Consider the following 23,188-nt stretch of genomic DNA (forward strand, 5'->3'; position numbering starts at 1 on the left):
GAAGATGGGCTATCTGTAACGTTTTCAACACAATATGAAGGGTTCAGGTGATGTTATTTTTTTTGCAAATAGTGTCTTTTGACAACGTTTGCTTATTGTGTACTCTGTTCTTAGTAGATACTTTTATAATACTCTGTGGTGTATTTCTCATGAGAGTTTCAGTGTTTGCAAATGGTGTGGTATGGAGTAAACTCGCTCCATAGAGTAAACCCTGTTTACAGTACCCACTTCTCTACTAATATCAACTTCATTTCTCAATGTAGGTTCAGTGAGTGTCAGTAGTTTGATACAGATAAAAGCTATTTGTAGTAGGGCATTCATTTTGGAACAGATGTTCAGTATTTTTAGGAACTTGTCTTTTTCTGAACAGTTGTATAGAGTTTGAGCACTGTACTCAACAAGGGTTTTCCATGTATCTGTAGTTGATTGTTGATGTGAACTATGCTACATTAAAGTGGATGGTATGGGGCCAGTGTTGCACATAATGCATGTTTTCTACACCTTATGGAGTTGTATCTATGATGGCACTAATGATGCCTCATATTCTTCTGATCTATTTTGTACTTACTTTCAGGCCTCTAATGCCGTATTAATTTATCGAGCAATATGAGGAAAAGCGAAGCTTGGATGATGTCATCAGTGATGTCATAAATTATGTCATAGAACATGTCACGAGTGATGTAATAAGGAAGGCCATAAGCAATGCATAGTGGACCGAAAGATATAGTTAGCACTGCTAACTATAACTGGTGAATGTCTGTGTTTTTAATTTTTTAGTTCAACATGTTAATGTTGTCACTGATATATTCACCTAACTATAACGTTACTTTATCCTTTGTTTTTTTCCAGTGAATATATATATATCTCAAGTATTTTTAGTGTAGTCTTTCTGTGTCCATGGTCCGGCTTTGGAAAAAACATAGTCCTATGTCTGTTTCTGTGGCCGCCCAGGTTTTTCATTCTGAAAATCTGGTCACCCTAAAATAATGACTTGCATATTCACAGTGCTTTCTGCCTCAGACTGGGACCTCGTAGCACTAAACATACACAAGTCACTATTATCCACTGCACCAACCAGGATTAATTTCCCTTTGATTAACGTAACTTGCATTACTTTTTCATTTAAGCTGTACGTTACTTTATATGTAGTTATAGGAAGTTAAAAGACCCAAAAAAGTTATGGAACATTTCGTTTTTTAGCCGTGCCTTTGACCGCGCATCCACACTCACTCACACCATCATCATTGCGCGCAGCATACAGTTCCCATATCTTTTTAATGCACTTTGCCCGCTATCCAGTGGGCATTACATATATGGGTACCACTTAAGCATTTAGTGGTATTTAAATTAGGCCTGTGCCTCCCCAAAGTGACAAAAAAACTTAGCCGCGCTCCGCGGAGTTCTGCAAGCGGTGGAGCAAGGTAAGTTGCGCTGCTTACACTGAGTTTTATCACCAGGCGTTTGTCCTGAGCTGTAAAATCAGCGCAAATAGCACCGCATGCAGCACAAGAGGGTGCAGCTACTTTCTGCCGCTCAAGTAGATGTTCTACTCGAGTGACAGCTTTCTTAACGCAAGCAGCAGGTTTCTCAACGCGAGCGCCTGCATTGAGAAATCTCGCCAGGAGGTGATCTAGCATTAAATTTTCCTCGCTTGTGCTCACCAACTTAACATTGTCGAGCACCAAGAGAGGAAAAACTCCGCTCTGTGGCACTCCGCAGAGTTATTTGGAACGGGAAACCCCAGCGAGTGGAGCAGAGTTCATTGCCCAGGCCTATATAAAATCATGTGACTGTGGCACTGTTGCCTACAGAACAGAAAGTTGGCACAGTGTTTGCTACAGCTGACACTTGATGGGCGTGGATGTCAATTAGAATTGTACACCATGGCACAAGTCGAAAGTACCTGTAGGTAGACAATGTCTAACTTTTTTCACAAGGTGAACACTATCTAACTATCCAAGAGTTTGGCCCCCACACAACATGGTAAACTTTTCCTGGTGTAATTTTCAGACATCAGGACACATTCAATGACGACTGTGTGTTTTCTGCTTTCGGTCAGAGCAGCAAGGTCCAGGCAGGTAATAGGCTTATCGGACTACAGCTGGGCCTATAACAAAGGCCAACATTGAGGGGTAATCAGGCCTCTTTTTGTTGAAGTATCCTGGCTGTATCATGGCTGGGAGATATCACACCTAAATGCAATGGATTGGAAACAAAGGCGCACAGCTTATCACTTTACAGCTACCTGAGGGAGGCATGCTTTTGACTTTGTTCAGTCCCTGTATATAAGAGATATGCATGCACTGTAAGAATGTCAGATGTGTTGGTCTATCCGGGTATTTACACAAATAACCATTTAAATGCCATTATTTTGTTTTATTTCTTTTAAAGCGCTATAGTGCTACTCTTCCCAATGCAGTGTATCAGAGCACTTTACATCACACATACACATTAAACATTGACAATAAATCGTATATGTGTAAATCAATGTACATGATGTGTTACATATGCTAGTGAGAGTTACAAGGTGTAGGAGTCGCATGTTCTTCATAGCTCACTGTGCTATATTAGAAGGGATTACAATTAATGAACTGCAAGTAACAAAAGTATGTGTTAAAAGCCATAACCCACTTACCTCTTTACATAAAATAAATATCTGTCATCTGCGTGTTTCATAATGTGATTTGCAGGAATATCTGTCATCTGCGTGTTTCATAATGTGATTTGCAGGAGAAATATAAACCCTCTAGGCTACTTTGCCTCAAAACTGGGACTAGAAAAAAAACAGATCTCCAGCAAGTGCATTAACCTCCAGGAGTATCTTACCATTATCAGTGTTCTGTGATAGAGTTGGCACACAAATATCTCTGCAGCAGATGCCTTACCCCCATAAGATATTTAAAATAGGGACTTTACAACCAATTAAGTAGAACAGATTTACTGTCAAATTTCTTATTGCTGCCAATTTCTTTGTGGCAGGCATTTAAAAAAAGAATTGTATAAGTTGAGGTCCTGATTTTCCGTCGGGGTTGCATCACTTTTTTGGCCCAACCCTGACGCAAAATCTCATTTGTTAGATATTGTAATGTGCTCAAATGTACTCATGATAGAGGAGCCTAGCGCGCATCCAAGATGGTCGCGTGAGCACAGGGCTCCCCGGACCCTCGCTGCTCCTCGGAATTTATCCTGACTTTATCCTGACTTGGTTGATGGAATCTGGAAGGCGAATGTTGGCTGAACACTAAACTCCTTTCGGAAACCAAATCGGACCTGGCAATCCTGAATTATGGTGGTTTGAACTTTTGAGGCCCAACCGATGGCTGTGCCCGATGCGAAGGTGATCTGTGGAGCCGGGGCGTAGTTGAACAACAACGGCAGTGGGGCTGTGCCAGTGGCCGTCCCATCACTTTCGGTTTCACTTTTGGATCTCTGAGGGGCTGGACAGTGGAATTGCTTGGTGCGACTGGGCTTTCACTTTGCCTTCGCTTGATGCCTGTGTCTCCGCCTGCTACCAGTGTGCCCATCGACGGTGGTCCCTTCGCTCCGCCACATTGCGGCCTCTGGTGCGGCCCGCGTCTGCTTGGCCTGTGCCCCCTCGACGCTTCCTCGGTGGTCCCCTTCGGCGAGCGTGGTTCTCATGGGAGGAAAGGGAGACCCCGAGAGGCGTAAGACCAAGACATCCCTACGTGGTGGACCGGTCCAGACGAACAACATGGACCGCTACACTCAAGGTAAAGGGTCCCCCGGGACGGCCAGTGTCCCCCCGGATGATGCCAGTGGTGGCCCGTCCGTCTCTCCGGATCTGTCCCTGCAGGACATCATGGGCGCCATTAATGGCATCAGGGAGACCATCGCTACGCAGTACGAGGCCTTGGCCCGTAAAATCGACACAGTGGCCATTGATGTTACGCTAATTCGGGCGGATCTCTCTAAGACCAACGAGAGGGTTCAATCGCTGGATGTGCGGACGTCCTCCCTTGGTACGGATGTGTCGGACCTGCAGACTACTCTCGGCGATCTCAAGTCGGCCAACGATCTGATGGCCCGGCGGCTGGAGGACTTCGAGGGACGGGCTCGACGCAATAACATCCGCGTCATAGGCGTTCCGGAGACCTCCGACAACCGCCCGGTTGATCTCATGGTTGAGGAGCTCATCCTCGAACAGCTTGCCCCCGCTGGCCTGAGTAAGTTCTTCGCCGTGGAGCGGGCCCATCGAGTTCCAGGTGGTCGGCCGCGACCGGGGGCCCCCCCGAGGCCTATTGTTGCGAAACTTTTTCATTACAGAGACCGAGATGCGATTCTGCAGGCCTCACGGGTCCATGGCCCGGTCCGATATGAGAACTCGTCCATTAACTTTTTCCCGGACTTCACCCAACTTGTCCAGAAACAGCGGATGGGCTTCCAGGGGGTGAAGCGTCGTCTCCGGGACCTGGGTCTCAAGTATTCTATGCTTTTTCCTGCTAGGCTCCGAGTGGAATATGAAGATCGGACTACCTTTTTTGACTCTCCTGCGACTGTGAGTGACTGGCTGGATTCGCTGCCGGACCAGGGTGACCGGACTGGGCCCTCTGCCGGTACCGAGGGTGGCGGGTCTCCTTCGGAGTGACTTTTGGTCCTTGACTTTGCCATTTTGTATTGTTCGGCTGGGTTCTACTTCTTTTGTGCATTTTGTTTCATTCTGATCTGTGTGGGGGGCGGGCGGAGACGGGTCCCTTTCCTCCTCCGGGGTCTTTTCGTAGAATGGGGTTTGTAGGGCGACAGGCACACTGCAAGTTGGGGTGGTTTTTTGGATCGCAGGGGTGCAGGGTGGGGGGCGTTGGATTCGGGGGGGGGTTGGCGGGTGGGTGGGGTTGTTTGGATTTGTGTTTTTTGTTTTCAAGGCGAGGTATTGGCTATGGTTCAGTTTCGGGTGTTGCGCTATTTGCTAGGGGACCTTTGATCTACTGGAGGGGATGGGGGGGGACTGGTTGAGATTGATGTCTTGGAACGTCAACGGATTGGGGGACCGTATCAAACGGGGTGTTGTGCTGCAATATTTGCGTCGTCTGACTCCTGATGTGGTGTTCTTACAGGAGACGCATCTGGTTGGTAATGTTTGTCATGCCATGAACAGGGGGGGGATACCGACTCGTGGCCCATTCTGGTTTCACCACTGGTTCTAGAGGGGTAGGCATCCTCCTACGATCTTCACTTCCGTTAGAGATCACCAGGGTAGTCCTAGACGATAGAGGGCGCTATGTGGCTCTGACTGGGAGGTGGGAGGGGCAGTCCCTTTCCTTGATCTCGGTCTATGTTCCCCCGGGCCTCCAGAACTCCACCTTCTCAGACTTGGGTCGTATGCTGCTTGGGCTTCCTGACAGTCTTTTTCTTATGGGTGGGGATTTTAATTCGGTTGTCTCGGGTGACCTGGATCGCCACCCGCCCAGGGCCCTCCCTGCTGCCCAGGCGTGGCTCGGCGGACTCCTGGATACCTTCGGTCTGGTGGATTGTTGGAGGTTAATGCATCCGACACAGTGTCAGTACACATTTCACTCTGGGGCCCATGGGAGTCTCTCCAGATTGGATTATTTTCTTATGCCCGCGGCCCAGACTGCCCGGATTCGAGAGGTTAAACACCTGGCCCGGGGTATCTCTGATCATTCCCCACTGTGGTTGCTTTTTGACACTGGGACGCGGTCCGCTGGGCGGATCGCTCCTATTAACCCTTGGTACCTGCGAGACCCCAAGATCCGTGATAGCCTGATTAAGTCGATTGATCAATATTTTCTTGAGAATGAGGGGTCGGTGTTGTCCTCAGTGTCCCTGTGGGAAGCTTTTAAAGCAGTGCTCCGCGGGCATGCCCTGTCCCAGATAGTGGAGGCTAAGAGGGTTAAGAGTGAGGCGGTGGTGACGCTGGAGACTGAAATATCGGGGCTGGAGGCAGCCTTGGAGGCGGGTGTCACTCCGGATGGGCTGCATGCCCTCAGCCTGAAGCAGTTTGAATATAAGTCACTTGTTACTGACGCTGCCAAGACCATGTATAGGGAGCAGCAGGGTAGGTTGTATGATGCCGGAGACAAGGCGGGTAAGCTGATTGCCTGGTTGGACAAGAAGGAGAGAGTGAATCGTGTGGTCCCGGAGCTTCGGGCTTCGGATGGAGTATGTGTGACTGAGCCTGGTGAGATTGTGGAGTGTTTTGCTGACCACCTCCGGGCTGTGTACTCCCCGGTGTCTGATAGAGATGAGGACGACTCTCGTCTTCTGCTGCGGGATATTGCCCTGCCCGGCTTATCCGTCGAGGACCGCGAGCTGATGGATGCCCCTTTGTCTGTCGACGAGATTGCTACTGCGATTCGCTCCCTTCGCTCGGGCAAGGCTATGGGCCCCAACGGCCTGCCGATTGAACTATATAAATTACGCCCGGATAAAATCGCGCCTTTCCTCCGTCGTATGTTTCAGGAGTCGCTCGAGAGGGGTTCCCTTCCCGATGACCAGCGTTTGGCTACTATAGTGGTGATTCCCAAGGATGGTAAGCCACGGGACCGCTGTGCCTCATATAGGCCTATTTCCTTACTAAATGCCGAACCCAAAATCCTTGCTAAGGTCCTCGCTAATCGCTTGCTGAGCGTTATATGTGACTTGATACATCCGGATCAATGCGGCTTCATCCCTCATCGTAATACCGCTCTCAACTTACGGCGTCTGCACGGCGTCCTCGCTAGGGCGGAGTACTTCTCGGAACCAGCCATTTTGGTTTCCTTAGACGCCACGATGGCCTTTGACACCATTGAGTGGCCATTCCTTTGGGCCGTCTTGGCGAAGTTTGGCTTTGGGGAGGGATTTCTTAGCTGGGTGAAGCTTCTTTATGCTGGACCAATGGCTCAGGTTGTTGTTAATGGGCGGGTTTCTCGGCCTTTCGCTCTCGGGAGGGGAACTAGGCAGGGGTGCCCGTTGTCCCCTCTGCTCTTTGCTCTCGCCTTGGAACCGCTCGCTGCCTGGCTCCGTTGGGAGCCCTCGCTCAGGGGGCTCCGGTGGGCCCCGGACTTCGAGGATCGGGTCTCGTTGTACGCGGATGATATTCTCTTGTACCTCACCTCGCCGCGGAAGTCGCTTAATGTTCTCTTTGATGTCCTTACTTCCTTCGGGAGAAATTCGGGTCTGATAATTAATTGGTCCAAATCTTGCGTGTATCCTATCTCTGGTGGCCTTCCTCTCTTACCGCCTCGGCTTCCGCTCCACATATCTCAGTCTGGCTTTAAATACCTGGGGGTGTACGTTTCGTTGGATCCGGCGGTCCGCTATGAGCAGAATCTCCTGTCTCCACTCCGGCGTTTGAGGGCGGATACGGCTCGGTGGTGTAAGTTGCCCTTGTCTCCACTTGGTCGCGCGGCGCTGTTTAAAATGATGTCCCTTCCCAGATTTCTTTATGCACTCCAGAACTCCTTCGATGTCATTCCGGCAGCCTACTTTAGGGAGGTGGAGAGCTTGCAGAGGAGACTGGTTTGGGACGGGCGAGCGCGTATCGCTTTGGCAAAGCTGACTCTCCCCTGGTATGATGGGGGCATCGCGCTTCCTGATATTAGACGGTACTATTGGGCCTCCCAGCTGTCTGCCATTAACCATGCTACGTACGCTCCTGGTTTGAACCCGGCATATGAGATGGATAAATTCCTGCTTCCCGGCGGTAACTATAACAGAGCGCTTTACTCTCGATCCGCTGGTAGGACCCTCATGGGCCCTACTAGGATTGCGGTACGTGTGTGGAAGGCGGCGAACGTAGCGATGGGCTGGAGTGAGCGGTTAACGTGTGCCACTCCTTTATTCGCCTCAGAACGCTTGGGAAGCCTCTGGACAACGAAAGGCTTCGAGCACTGGGACACGATCGGCATCAGCAGAGTGGGGGACCTATGGGTTAAAGGTGCGGTTAAATCCTTTGCGGCGCTCCAGAGCGAGCACGAGCTTAGTGAAAGAGAGTTCTTCCGTTATGCACAGGTTCGGCATGCCCTGCTCTCGGTCTTTGGGGAGGGGACCACGGTCCCTGCTTCTTCGCCTCTCGAGGACCGCATACTCGACGGTCACGTCCCCGACAGTACTATCTCCTTGATTTACAAAAAACTGATAAATAATCGGGCTGACCTCTTGGTGCGTCTTCGGGAGGCATGGACGGGAGATGGGGTGGAGTTGGACGACGAGGACTGGCAGACTGCACTGTCATCCCCTAAGGAGGTGGCCATCCCGGCCCGTCTCCGTCTGGTCCAGCTTAAGATTCTCCATCGTGTTTATGTGACGGGCCCCCGCTTGGTCTCGATGGGGTTCTCTGACGACGGGCTCTGTAAGCTTGGTTGCGGGCTCAGTGCCACCTCTCTCCACATCCTATGGGAATGCCGCGAGGTGGCGGAATATTGGCGCCAGGTGCATGATGTTATGAGACGAGTCACCGGGGTCGCTCTGCTGCCGGAGGTGCGTCGCTGTGTTCTGAATGTATGGGAGCCCAATGACTATAATGCGGCTCAGGCTCGGTGGGCGGCCTTGGGGAACATGATCGCAAAGAGAGATATAGCGCAGCTTTGGGGTTCCCAACGGCCTCCCACCGTGTCTGTATGGAAGGAGAACATGGACTGGTGCATGTTCAGGGAGAAAACTGTGTATGTGGCTCGAGGTAAACCGGGGGCATGGGGTAGAATTTGGGGGCAGTGGAACGTGTATCGCGGGTCTATCTGTGCTCCCCCCCTGGTGGATACGTCTGGGGTTGCCTCTTCCCCCTGATCCTTGAGGGTTCCTTGCTTATCTCGTACTTCGGAGTACAGATTTGGTTCTCCCGTGGCCCCCCCTCCCTCTCAGGCCTCCTTTTATTGACCGCCCTCGGGTGTTCGGGTGTGGAGTCCCCCGGCTGTGGTTTGACGCCCATTTCAATGTCGTTTCGCCTTGCTTTTTGTTTTTCTTTATTTTTGTTGTTATTTATATTAAAAGTGTGTATCCTGACTTCCCTTACGTGCAGTCTGAGCTACTGTAATATAGCGGAGCCCCTGTGGGCCAGTCATTGTTTTTGAACTGCTTGACCACTTTAACTACTAGCGGCCGGCCCTGGCGGTTGTAGGCCCGTGCTTGTAACCTTTTCTCTGCACAATAAAATTTTTTCAACCCAAAAAAAAAAAAAAATGTACTCATGATAGACCTGCTAAACATATGTGTGAGGTCTTAAGATCTGATGTCACTTCTTGTGATGCCACTTTCTGTGATGCCACATGCGATGTCACGCCCTGTCATGTTACGCCCCTCGACGTCACGCGCATACTGCCTAATTTGGTGAGTCCGCCCACTTCTCTTTTAGAACTTGTGCCCTGTTTTACCCAAAATCGGGTGCAACAATTCAGTAGCCCTAATTGTGTGTGTGATGGTCTGCTGAGTTTTTCTATCTAGTTTACACAAGTGGTATGTCAGTTCAGGTACTATTTGCATGTTCTATTTCTTTATTGTCATTGCTGTGTGCTTACGCCTACCACTGGCGGAAAGGTGCTGGTAAATGTAAGAGCAGATCGCAGGCAAGAATACCTTATGCTCTGCTGAAAATAAGAGCCAGTGCACGCCACCTCCAACTCTAAATGACAATTTTGTTTTTTTTTTTGTTTTTTTTTTTAAAACCTTTATTTCAAAATTCAGGACACAGCTATTCAGCCGACAGCCCGGAGGTTCGGCAGCATTGCAAGTTAGATACAGTGATGTGTCCCCAATGCAGTTCAAAGAGTAATGCAAAGGTCCAATTTTAAGTAAACACAGAAAAAAAAGAAAAGAAAAAAAAAAAAAACTAACAACAAACCCCAGCAAGGCAAGGACATTGAAAGCCCATGGCGGAGGCCCCCAGGGGAGGCCGGACCCCACTCGTCTAATAAGTACAAGACTGTGTAAGGAGGAAGAAGGGGAACAGCAGAGGCCCAGAACAGTTACTAAAACCAAACTGTGCTGGAAAGTAGGTCAGGGGGAAAGCTGTTCCTCGGGAGGTTCCAGGTCCGGGGCATGACATATTCCCCCCCTGTATTGGTTCCACCGCCCCCAGATGGCATGCCACTTCCGGGGGCGACCTCTAGAGCAGTAGACCGTCTTCTCCCTAAACATGCTCCAATCCATGTTCTCCTGCCACGCGGTCAGTGTAGGGGGTCCCGAGGAGCCCCATAGTCGCGCGATATCCCTTTTAGCTACCATGTTACCCAGAGTCACCCATTGGGTCTGCGCCTCATCGAGGTCAGTGGGCCCCCAGACGTTCAGGAGGCAGCACCGCGCCTCCGGCTGTACCACAATGCCCGTCACCTCCCCCATAACTGCATGGACTCTCCTCCAGAACTCCACAATGACACCACATTCCCAAATGATGTGCAGGAAAGTACCCACCATACCACATCCCCTTCTGCACAGGCCGTCCTCCGAGAATCCCATGCGGACCAGCCTTGGCCCCGTCACATACACCCGGTGCAGTATTTTAAGCTGCACCAGCCTCAGACGCGACGGGATCGCAACCTCCTTAGGCGAAGAAACCGCTGACTGCCAGTCCTCATTATCCAACTCAAGGCCATCCCTGGTCCACTGTTCTCTCAGCCCCAATAGCAAGTCTGCCCGGACGTTTATCAGCTTCTTGTATATGAGCGAGATCGTGCTCTCGGGCATATGACCATCAAGGACTCGGTCCTCAAGGGGAGAGGACTCTGGCACCTTCTCACCCTCCACGAGGACTGATCGGAGGGCGTGACGCAGCTGGATATACCTGAAATACTCTGAGGGCCCTAGCTCAAACTCAGTCTGCAACTCCTCGAAGGACTTCACCCTCCCCTTATGCAGCACATCTCCCACCTTGGATATACCTATCAGATCCCACTTATCAAAACCCTTCGTGTGCCAGAGTTTTCCCAATCTTTCCGATTCAAACAATGGGGTAGCGAGGGTTAGCCTATCCTTCCAGCCCAACGAGTCAGTCGCCATCTTCCATACGCGCACCGCCACACCTGTGGGCCCCGTGAGGGACGAGTCTAAGGACCGCGAATACAACGCCCTGTAGTAGTTGCCGCCGCGCAGCAGCCACCTATCCATGGCATACCCAGGGCTGAGGGCAGGGCCATAAAACCCATGGTTGATCGCGCTCAGCTGCGTGGCCCAATAGTACCGTCGGATGTCTGGGAGCGCAATGCCCCCATCGTACCATGGGAGCGTCAACTTTGAAATAGCTATTCGTGGCCGCCCATCCCACAGCAACGTCCTTTGGAGGCCTTCGACCTCCCGAAAGTATTTGGCCGGTACCCAGTCCAAGGTGTTCTGGAGGGCGTAGAGGAAGCGGGGAAGAGACATCATTTTGAACAGGGCCGCACGCCCAACAAGGGAGAGCGGCAGCCTCCGCCAACCTTCCACATCTCGCCTCAAGCGTGCCAAGGGGGGGAGCAGATTCCTCTCATAGCGCACAGCAGGATCCATGGATATAAAAATCCCCAAATACACAAAACCCTGCTGGGCAACCTGTATCGAACATGTTCTAGGGATCGGTGGGACTTCGCCACTAAGAACGTACAAGTACGATTTGCCCCAATTAATCACAAGTCCCGAGTTCCTACCGAACGAGGCAAGTACGTCACAGACCACTATAAGTGACTTCTTAGGTGAGGCAAGGTACAGTAGGATATCATCGGCATAAAGCGAAATACGGTCCTCGTGATCAGGCGACCACCGAAGGCCCCGTATATCCGGGTGCCAACGTATCCACGCAGCCAACGGTTCAAGGGCGAGGGCGAACAACAGAGGCGACAGGGGGCAGCCCTGCCGAGTACCCCTACCAAGCTGAAACGGAGTAGATGCCCGACCATTCACCACAACATTCGCTAGTGGCCCCTCGTACAGCAACCGAACCCAACTCACAAAACCGCGACCGAAACCAAACTTGGCCAGCACGGCCCATAAATATGCCCACTCCACCGTGTCAAAGGCCATCGTGGCATCAAGAGATGCCACAACAGCCGGTTCACGCAGCGTGCCCGCCCTGGCGATGACGCCATGAAGACGCCTAAGGTTCAATGCTGTGTTTCGGTGCGGGATAAAGCCAGATTGATCCGGGTGGACCAAATCGCCAAGTACCCTAATCAAACGGGTAGCCAGGAGTTTGGCCAGAATTTTCGGCTCAGCGTTGAGGAGGGAAATGGGCCGATAGGAGGTGCATCTATCTCGGGGTTTACCCTCTTTATGTATGACCACAATCGACGCCAGCCGCTGGTCCAACGGAAGGATCCCATCCCCCCGCGCCTCCAAAAACATGGCGCGCAGGTGAGGGGCGACCCTATCCGGGAACAGTTTGTACAGGTCGATCGGCAGTCCATTCGGTCCAGAGGCCTTACCCGAGTTCAACGCGCGAATCGCCCCCGCCACCTCGTCAACCGTGATGTCACCATCCAAATCGTCCCTATCTATGTCAGAGAGGCAGGGCAACTCGATATCACGGAGGAGATCAGACGAGTCCTCGGACGGCCTGTCCGACACAGAGGAGTAAACCTTATGAAAATACTCCGCGAAACACTTCACAATCCCCTCAGGTTCCACAATAGCCTCTCCCTCCTCTCCAATCAACTCTGGCACCACTCTATTGACCCGTTCTTTCCTGTCCAACCACGCCAGGAGTTTCCCTGCCTTATCCCCAACGTCATACAGGCGGCCCTGTTGTTCCCTGCTGAGGGTCTTAGCGGCGTTCGTCACCAGGTCCCTATACTCCGCCTGCTTCAGGCAAAGCTCATGCAATGAGGACTCTGTAACCTCCTCCTCCATATCCCCCTCAAGGGCCGCAATCTCCTCCTCCACTTGCCGCACCTCGCCATCCCTCCGATTCTTGGCAGCCACCACCAGGGAGAGGGCTTCCCCCCGAAGCACGGTCTTAAAAGCTTCCCACAGCGACACCGCCGAGTCCACGGTTCCCAGATTGTCCTTAAAGTAATTATCTACCTTCTTTACCAGGGCGCTGCGCATCTTGGGGTCTCGGAAATACCATGGGTTGATGGGGGCCACCCTCCCTCCTCCCTCCCGACCTAGATCCAGCCGGATCCACACTGGCGAGTGATCAGAGATACCGCGTGCCATGTGCCTCGCCTCGGATATCAACGAGGCATGTGCTGCCAGAGTGAGCAGGTAGTCAATCCTGGAGAGGCTACCATGCGCCCCGGAGTGAAACGTGTATTGACTCTGTGTGGGGTGCCGGAGTCTCCAGGAGTCGATCAGACCAAACGTATCCAGGAAGTCTGGAAGCCATTTCTGAGCCCCCCCTGTGTCCCTGGGCGGGTATCTATCCAACAGTCCTGAACCCACAGCGTTGAAATCCCCTCCCACTACCAGCATTCCCCCCGGGAGAGTCAGCAAAGCCCTGCCCAGTTCAGCAAATGTGGAGGCCTGCAGGGCCGGCGGGACATAAACCGAAACCAAAACCAAAGTCCTTCCTTCCCACCGCCCCGCCACCGCCACAAACCTCCCCCTATCGTCAACAATGGTGGAGTCCACCTCAAAAGGCAACGATGCTCTAACGAGGATGCCCACACCCCTGGACCCAGAAGAGAATCCCGAGTGTGCAATGAATTTATACCCCTTCCTATTCAGGGCATAGCACGTATTGCCTATGAGATGCGTCTCCTGCAGCAGGACAACGTCTGGCATTGAGCGTTTCAAAAATTGCAAAACAATCCCCCTCTTGATGCGATCCCCCAAACCATTAACATTCCAGCTTATAACACTTAAGCCTCTACCCCCCATCCTCAAACGGAAAGAGGCCCACCCCACACCCGAGGCGCCACCATGGAACAGCCCTGAGGATAATCATCATGCCTTGCAGAAATAAACCCCCCAACAACAAACTCAAAATCCCCAAAACTCCCCCCACCCTGCACCCCTGGTGCAGCTTAAAAAGCCCCCCCAACTTGCAGTGTGCCTGTCACCCTACAAATACAAAAATCTACAAAAAGTACCCTAAGGGAGGAAAAGAGCACCCCTCGTCCTCCCGCAACCCTCCACAGTTACTGCACTCTGTTCAAATCTTCAAGTATGATTAAATCAAGTCAGGCCGGCTTTGAGATATCAGCCCTGTCCATCCCGGCCACTGTCTCCATGCTCGGCTGTGTCGTCCCCGGTCCGTCGCCGGGGCAAAGCGTCCAGCCATTCGTCGGCCATAACAGGAGAGTCAAAAAAGAATGTCCGGTCTTCATGCACCACCCGGAGTCTGGCGGGGAAAAGCATGGCATACTTCAGGTCCAGTTCCCGAAGTCTCCGCTTCACCCCCAGGAAGCTCTGTCTCTGTCTCTGCACCTGCTGGGTGAAGTCCGGATAAAAATTCACCGACGCATTCTGGAAGGGGACTGGGCCCGTCACCCTCGAGGCTTGCAGGATAGCGTCCCGGTCTCGAAAATGAAAGAGCCGGGCGACAATCGGCCGCGGCGGGGCACCCGCCTTGGGCCGCCCGCCCGGCACCCTATGGGCCCTTTCCACCGCAAAAAACTTTCCAAGGCCCTTAGGCTTCAGATGATTGAGGACCAAATCTTCCACAAGCAGGTCCGTCGAAGCCTCATCCGAGGACTCCGGGACCCCGATGACGCGCACGTTGTTGCGCCTGGACCGGCTCTCGAAGTCCTCCAGCCGGCGGGCGGCGAGGTCACTCTCGGCCCTCAGCTTCCGGACCTCGTTCTGCAAATCCGCAACATCATCAGTGAGGCCCGTGGTCTTGTGATCCAGGTTCTTGACGCGTTCGTTTGTCTTGCCCAGGTCCGAGCGGATCAAATTGACATCCACCAGGATGGCATCCACCTTATGCGCCAGGGCCTCGAATTGCCTCCCCATCGAGGTCTGCATCCCATCAAGCGCGCCCATGACATCCTGCAGGGATAGCTCCGGTGTCCCAGGCGAGTCCTCCTTCTGGGCATCCGGCGCCTGGCTCGGTCCACCAGGCGATGTTTTCAGGAGAGCGTAGCGGTCCATACTGTTGACTTGGGAGTACGTTCCCCGCCTGGTGGACTTAGTCTTCAGCCGATCCCCTTCTGCCTTGCCCGACATAATGGACTCCAGGCAGTCCAATGCAGTGCAGAAAGAGGAAAAAGGAGTGAGCAGGTCCGCCTTGTGCTGCCAGAGTAGCCCGCCGAGCGTCCTTGGGGTTATAAAGCCACCCAGAGCTCTACAGTGTCCGGGCAGACAAAAGGAACGAAATCGAAAGTGAAAGAGCGAAGGCCTCCGTCCGACAGTTCACACCTCACCAGGCCGTTGTTGATCAACTAGGAGTCGGGCATCCTGCCAACTCTAGCCCCTGGCATCTCCGGGAGTTAGGCCGCAATCTTTCACCAGTCGTAAGTCCGGTTCCCGATGGGCCATCCGACCGCGGGTGGCATCAATCGCCTCCCTGACAACTCAGCTACACGGTGCCATGCATACCATCAGGATTAGAGCCAGGATAGTCGACGGAGGGCGCGAGGGTCTCGGGAGCTCTAAGCTCACGCGGCCATCTTGGTCAAGCGCTAGGCTCCTCCTCCTAAATGACAATTTTTGTTGCATTGAGACTTAGAAGGTGGACGGGTGCAGGAATGTTTGATTTCTGTCTGGGGGGTGGAGGGCTACAGTCATATGCAATTGCATCATATAGTGTATTCCAAAAAAAGTGGCATTTTTAAAATTAGCCCCTATTGCAGGACCCAAGGATATTGTTTCTCTTGCCTGGTTTTCACTAAGACACCGAAACTACTATCATTTAAAATCAAAAATTCAAGTCGCCGTTTAAGCCCTAATGGAATGGTTTTAGTTTAAATCGCACTGTATCGATAAATAATGTAAATGAGTCGACTGAGTCCGATGTGCTGAAATAAATCCCCTTTCATAAAGCGGTGCCAAAGTGGACGAAACTAGGCGTGTCAGATTTGATGATGTTGGGTGCCTGCACACACAGCCGTTTGTTGCTTTGTTGGTAAGCCCTACCCTGGCATGTCTTATACCAGCAGCAAGTGAAAAAAAGAGCGTCAGGGCAACATGACCGGATACTGCTCCTTTAGCGAAAGCTGAAAGTCCTTTGATAGCTCACGCCGGTGACACGGCTTTGACTACTCCTTGATATGTCCTTACTGTAAGAGGAAACCTGTTGAAGCTGTACACAAGCTCGCTGTAATCCTCCGGGCTACCTTCAAACCAGAAGAACAGGTTTGGGTGGAGTGCATTAGTCTGCCTCACGAGCATTGCAGGCAGGTTCCACCATACGTTGCAGGCTGCTCTGCCTTTTCTCTATGCCAGCACCTTGCATTGTTTAATAAAAGGTACCCACTGTGCAGTCTTCAGGCTCTCACAGGCCCCTATGCTGCCAAGCTTCACTAACTTGTGCATTCTCTTCACAGGCCCAGAGCCCCATCCTGCCCCATTGTGGAGGGGTGGATGTCCACTTCACCGGGGTGCTCGACTGCTTCAAGCAAATCGTGAAGACACAAGGGGTGCAAGGACTGTGGAGTGGGTTAACAGCCAACCTGCTGAAGGTGATTATCGCAGACAATGCAGACCTATCCCTGTCTTCTCCTTTCCATTTTCCCCGCTTTAAGTATTCTGTGTGCACTGAGATGTCTGATCTGGCTTGCTGTGTTTGCGTGTGTTGGATCGAGTGTGTGCTTGCTTGCACACCCACTGCACTGGTGCAATAGACGACCTGTGAAAATGAACGTCCTCGTATTACTCAAAGTCACTTTCTTGATTTTGGTTTCAGCACATCTTTTTCCAACTTTCACTGTAAAATAACAAGCATTGTCTATCATGGTATTTTTTAGGGGTCAGTGGGGGGCGGTGGGGTTGAAGGCGAGATGAAGCGCGTCATCTGTTGGCATTGTTCGCCCTTTTTGGACTGTGACACCTGTATATTTTATGCAAATACAGAAGAAAGTTGCATGCACAAACTAATCAGGATACAAAAGAAGATTCAATTTAATTTTGAGCCTGAAAGCAGCTGTGTGTTTACAAATTTGTGAGAGTGGGAAATTGGTTGGTTGGACCCCCAAGCTGCCATTTCTCCATCAACGAAGTAGTTTTCTTGAAGCAACAGAGCAAGTCTTTTGGGGGTTACAGAATTCAGCATTTTTTTTGCACTATAGCAAACGGAGTAAGAGGGTCCAATTGCACATCAGTTAAGGCCATCTTTTAGCCCCCCCCCCCCCACATAAGGGAGGAGGGGTCAGTACTCCGGACTCCCATAAGGGTTTCTGGCACCATTGGTACCCTACTGTGTACATCATTCCCCATCTTGTCATTTATCAAATTTTTATTCCAAAGGGAACGGGTCACTGATCTAGCTTCAGCTGCCTGTCCTGCTGTTGCCTTTGTTTCCCTGCCCATATAGGGTGTGTATATCAAATATCAATAATAAAAGCATTGTGTTGCATATTTGCGCTATACAAAACTTTAAATAAATACATACTCTTTAATATCGTTTATAAAAATATTGCTGCAGTGGGTGTAAAATTTCTATTATGATCTCCAATCGGATGATATTTTTTAAACTATGTTTAGGACAAAGTATTTTTGCAGATGATATTAAGCCAGCACGGTACTGGTACCTTACCCCTGCAGGAGATCTGCTTGACCTCTGCAGATACTCTAGCACCCCAAGGGTCCCCCAAGGAGGTATAGAGCCTCTTCTTGTTTTATCGATTCCTGAGAGGACTTGTTTTCGCAGCCTCTCCATTCAACAGTTTGCTAGGGTCTGACCTTCTGTGTTTTTTAGCTTGCGTGGACACTGCCATAGAAGGAATAACTCCTGTAATCCTAGGCAAGTCAATTTGGCAGCATCTCGTCTATAAAACACCCTTTTGTATCCAAATGTATGTCCACAAAATGAAAAGAACATACAGACCAGCAGGTCATGAAGTCTCAGTGATAGTAAACCAAACCTACTGGTGCCAGGGGAGGCATACAAGGACCTTTTACACGTTCCCTACAAAATATCCAGAACCTCCTAACGAATTTCTCCATTTCGTAATGCATTTTATGAAGTGGTCCTAGGTCTGCTTATCAAGTTTCCCTATCAATTGCGCAAAGTGTTCTTTACTCGTAATATATTTGTTGACAAACTCCTTACCTGGCGTGCTCCATTGATTGAGACAAAGCTCCTTTGCTGGACTCAATACCTGTTGTCCACTTTTTTGCTTCTCCAACAATCTTGTTTCTGGATATTAGGATTCGGGGTCGTAGATCTTGTATTATTCATTTGCAGACATCTCAACCCATCTCTGTCTATATTTTCTATGTATGCTTTTTAGTATATTTTTTTTGTTGTGGTAACATTACAGAATAAATTCATCCTATAGCAACCGGTCACTGATCTTTATAATGTGTGTTTTTAATACCGCCCATCCATGAATGATTTGTTGAGGAGCATATTTCTTATGGCTGATGTTTCAGTTTTGTTGGTTCCTTTTCTTAAAGTACGGAATCGGCGTACCCTCCCAACTTGCTTTATTTGAGGTTATCCGTCGGTGTTCTTTAGTATTATTGTGACGGTTAGTTGTGTTACTTGGTGGACAACAGGTGAAAATTCAGTTGGTCACATGACTACATGGTTATTCGACCTGACATTGAGGTTGGCGTCAAGGAAGTCTATGTACAGTGCCTGAAATCTTGTGTTGGGTGGTGAGCCTGGAATCGCAAGCATCGTCGGGCAGCTCTCTGAGTATCTACCACTGGATGAGAACTTATGTTGCTGCACAGCAAAGTCATATCCACTATCATTACTCTCCTGACTAAAGTCACCTGACCGTAAAACCCAATGGTAGCAGTGGTGAAAACAGAACATTAATATCTGAGAATAGAGCCGCGAAATCCAGCTACAATTCAGGGAATCTAAGAGATAGTTTGACAGGACCCAATCGCATTTGCAGTTAAAGACCCAAATGTTTATTTACATAGAATAATTTAATTGCTCTATTACTATTCCGTCTACATGCAACATTATCTAACAATCTTGTCTTGCCAACTCGCATGATTAAACTTTGGTTGTAGAGTCTCATTTGTTAGTGGCATTCCTTATTTTAGAAGTTAAATAAACACGCGAGGAATGTCTACAAAATATCAGTCTACATTATAATATCCTATCGAAAATCACTCAAAAAAATATATAATTATGCCTTTCGTCATTTTCTTTCTCGCACGATTATGTTGCAGCATTCCCTAAACTCAGAGTGCCCATAGAACGAGTTAAAGTTCATAACCCCAAATTTTCACCTAACTCTCTCACTTAAAAGCAGTGGTACAAGAACAATTTTCAGAGTGAGGGCGGTGCCTGAAATGTTGAATTGCTGAAGTCACAGGGATTATGAAAAATCCAAGCATCATGCAAAGAAGTTTAGCAAACGAGACAGGCCAATTCAGCAGGAGAGTGATATGGGTGTGGTATGTAACCAGTGGTGCATTTTGGAGCTCACTGTTGCAAATATATTTCTAAAGCATAATGTGTGCAGACAGCACATTTTCCATTGAAATGGCCTCCAAATTCCCACTGGTATGCAGTTTTACCGCTAAAACTATCTGGCACATGATAATGTTTGTAAATCGGTTTTCAGTAAATGTTTTCCATTTGGACATCAATTAAAGTGTCTTGATTTGTTTTGATCCTGATAAAAAGCTTTGTTTCCATCACACTTCAGAATTTCAAAAAAAATATGCTTCATTTGTGCCTTGCAACTGCTGATATATTTTGAAATATTTGTAAAGTTATTTTATAGGTATTTAAATGTTGTTGTGTGTTGGAAAGAAACTGACCTGCTACAGCCTTTCCTTTCACTCTCCCTGTACCCCAACAAGATTGTCGGATACTTCACAAAATCCTCTAACTTTCCAGTCGGAGAAAGAAAAGGAAACACCAATCTCCCCATACAAAGAATAAGCAGCAATTTGTCAGAAGACGTAGCCAGATATTTGACCTTGGTCTTTCAACACACAGCAAATGTGACAAGAGGAAAACAAAATTTAAAGGCATCTTTATCCCTCTTTCACCCTCTGACCTCCAGCATGGTTATTTTGGGGATGCTGTAGCATCCCCACCCCTCTATTTCCTGTGTCTATTCATAAAAGTATGTGTACTCTTTCCCTAGGAGCCAAAGAGCAAACCTTCCAATCCACTCAATTAAATGATCAAGTATTCCTAAGTTACACAGCCAGACCAATGTATCACACTTGTCTATGCCATGCATGCCATATGTGCATCAGTGTATTTTTCAGCTGTTTACTAGCGACAGCTATCCATTCTTTGTTGTCTACTCATATAATATATTCATTATTTGTTCTGTTACAGATTGTTCCCTATTTCGGTCTCATGTTCGGCACCTTTGAATTTTGTAAGCGCATCTGTCTCTACAGAAATGGCTACATCGTGTCTCCTCTGAATTACCAGCTGGCGCCTGGAGTGGACCAGAGTTTACAACCTCAAGAACTAAAGGAACTGAGAAAGTTTCTAAGGACTGAGGATGCGGAAACCAGGAAATCGCCTCTGAAAAGTTGAACATTAGAAATGTAAGCGTGTCATTCGCACACTTCTGACAAAATGTGTCACTTACGTATCCCATTGGCAACATACCACTAGGATTACGCTATTGGACACAGACCAGAGGACAGAATTCTATTCATAAGATCCTGAATTATTCTCTAAAGATGCCAACTGCTCTGCAAATGTTTTTGGAGTCTAAACGCAGCTTTGACAAATTTGCCAAATTGTTAATAAGATCTTAAAATATGTAATGAATGCTCCAGACGTGTGCATTTTTGTGGGAGGGTTTGCATTCTAGAAGCAACGTTGCCATTCTAGCCTCAATGGCAAATTTTGTGTTCAAGGTCCATTTTTCTCCAAAGCAGCAATAATGTTTAAAGGGATATTGACACTGTAAACGGAAATAAGAAATTTCCATCTGTTTATGGATGGGAAGAACTTTTTGCCACTTGAGTACTTGCACTTGCTATTGTACATACCATATGTTGAATGGAATCCTAGCCGAGAAATATTATGGTTTATTGTGTTTTTATAAGCCTTGCAACTGCTTCTACCAGGCAGTCTAGAGCGGGAGGCTAGCACTGATTATATTGGAAGAAGTTTTGGAAATATGTGCAATCACCTCCAGGGCTCAGGTATAAAGCCAAATTCCAATCAGGGCAAATAGCAGAAGATAAGATTGGATAATTGCTCGAAATTAGTAAATTCAAAGCTCAGACTTAATCTCAGGGACTTTTTCTAGTACTGGGACTTTTTCTAGCATTGGGTGGTCCTTTACATCAAGTTCCATCAGCTGCCAGGTGGCTTCTGAATTGCGTCTTTTGCGAAGAAACAACATACTCATATTTTTTTTAATGAATATCCTTACAACTTTCGCCATTTGAACTATTTCTCAACAGAGAACTTTATTTTTTATAATATCCTTCTATATGATGATGTCTTGGGTGTACTGAATTTATCTGTTGAAACAGAAGGTAGAGATATTTCTATGCTAGCTTTGTATCCTTAATTTAATGGAAATGGAAATCTATTCTCGCCGAAAATCTTTTATTTTTATTTTAAAGAACCAAGTTATATACTGTATTTAAAAAAAGCCATAAAATGTGAGGTGTTTACTGACATATCCTAAAAATATTGATCTGATATGTAAATTCTTAATTACAATCATTTATTGTAATATAGTTACTTCTTTCTAAACGTAAAGTATTTACTTTTTTTGTCTCTTAGTGTAAAGAAACATTGTCAGAAAAAGTAACCAATAGCTTTAACAACAGGCATGTCTGCCATTTATTTGTATACTATAAGGATACGCTTCCTAAACCGTCGTTGTTGCAGATGACCTAACTCCTGCTATTCAGTGTTTTTCAACGCTGCTAGCCTATTGCACTGTGTAACATTTCATAGCCATTATCAACTCTAGAAATAAAGGCACAATACTGCATATGACAGGGATCTTTCCCAGCATTTATGGACTTTCAGCAGGCTTCTTCATCCATTTATAAACACCAGCGGCAGTGGCCGGATTTCAGGAATAAGCCCACAGTGGACCATTTTTATTTGCCCCCAAGTGCAAGTCCAACTAGGAACTTGATCTACTTGGTGGCATATGGGTTTTTGGACATCTACTGAGTCACTTCAGAGAAATTATCCATTGATTCCAATTGTATATTGTAACTGCTCCTAATCCTGCAACTTTGTATCAGTTGACATTTTTGTGTAGCATTTCTTAAGTTTTTGATTTGGGCACATATAGTAGTGTCAGAAATATTGTGGTTTTATAGCGTGTTTACCAGTGACACAGTGAAGTGACCGAAACCCTGTTCCTACGAAGATGTTCAGTGTACAAAGCTTTATTCAAAGCGAGAAGCTAACATGCTTTGCATTAGGAAGAGTTTGCTAACAAAGGGTGCTACTATATTTAGTAGACGCCATTTGTAGCAGGTCAACTAGCATTTGCACTACAAATGGTAAAATGAGTGACTGAATCATGTAACTATGCCTTGTTACAGTCATACTGTAAAAATGTTCCACACTTGGTTTTTAGGACATAAAGGTGTTTGGAAATTTGCTCGACAATCAGGTATGGTCTGTGCAAAATGTGCCAAAGTATGACGATGCTTGTGCACATCTGGGTGGTTCAAGAACAGATGAATTACACATAAATTGTATTTTGTATATTTCAGCTACACAAAGAAAGTTGTTTTAAGCAAATTTAATGGATTCTCTGTTGGCATTTGTTGCAGTGATGTCCTTTGTCAGTACTAGCTGAGCGATTAAAGTGAGCTGCCATTGGATACTCATTCTATGCATAGCTGAAGTGTTGAGCACAAACGAAAATATATTCAGTCCGACTCCTGGGCAGCTGGCTTGTATTGATATGTGACACATCTTGGTATGTTTGTTGCGAAATTAAAAATGGTAAAACAAATCTATGCAAAAATGGTTATTTCTACAGTAGTCATTTATGTGAAACATCATTTACAAAATAATATTTGTTGAGCACTTAGAAAATTGGACCAGGCATCTCCAGTAATGGCCATGTTTACGTTTTTTAGTGGACTTGAAAAAGAATACCAAATGATTAAGTTAGAGTCCAAGGCCAGCTTGGACTTCTTTTCAACAACAATAAATGAGCACAACTATATGCTGTCCTTATACCAGTTAAGAAACTTTCAGATTCCCGAAATTTTGGAAGACTTGGAGCAATAT

The 23,188-nt window shown here is 48.2% G+C and overlaps 1 protein-coding gene across 1 annotated transcript in view; it reads left to right on the forward strand.

The window, feature by feature from the left end:
• The window catches only part of SLC25A43 (solute carrier family 25 member 43), a 240,579-nt gene extending 217,672 nt beyond the window's left edge, over positions 1–22,907 (forward strand). Inside the window, exons 4-5 of the mRNA XM_085608053.1 lie at positions 16,353–16,487; positions 20,288–22,907. Coding sequence (XP_085464179.1) covers positions 16,353–16,487; positions 20,288–20,494 — 342 coding nt within the window. The 3' untranslated portion in view covers positions 20,495–22,907. The remainder of the gene's footprint in view (positions 1–16,352; positions 16,488–20,287) is intronic.
• The last annotated feature ends 281 nt before the right edge of the window (positions 22,908–23,188 follow it).

This window comes from Triturus cristatus, chromosome 5_2 (assembly GCF_964204655.1).
Source record: "Triturus cristatus chromosome 5_2, aTriCri1.1, whole genome shotgun sequence".
NCBI classification, from domain to species: Eukaryota; Metazoa; Chordata; class Amphibia; order Caudata; family Salamandridae; genus Triturus; species Triturus cristatus.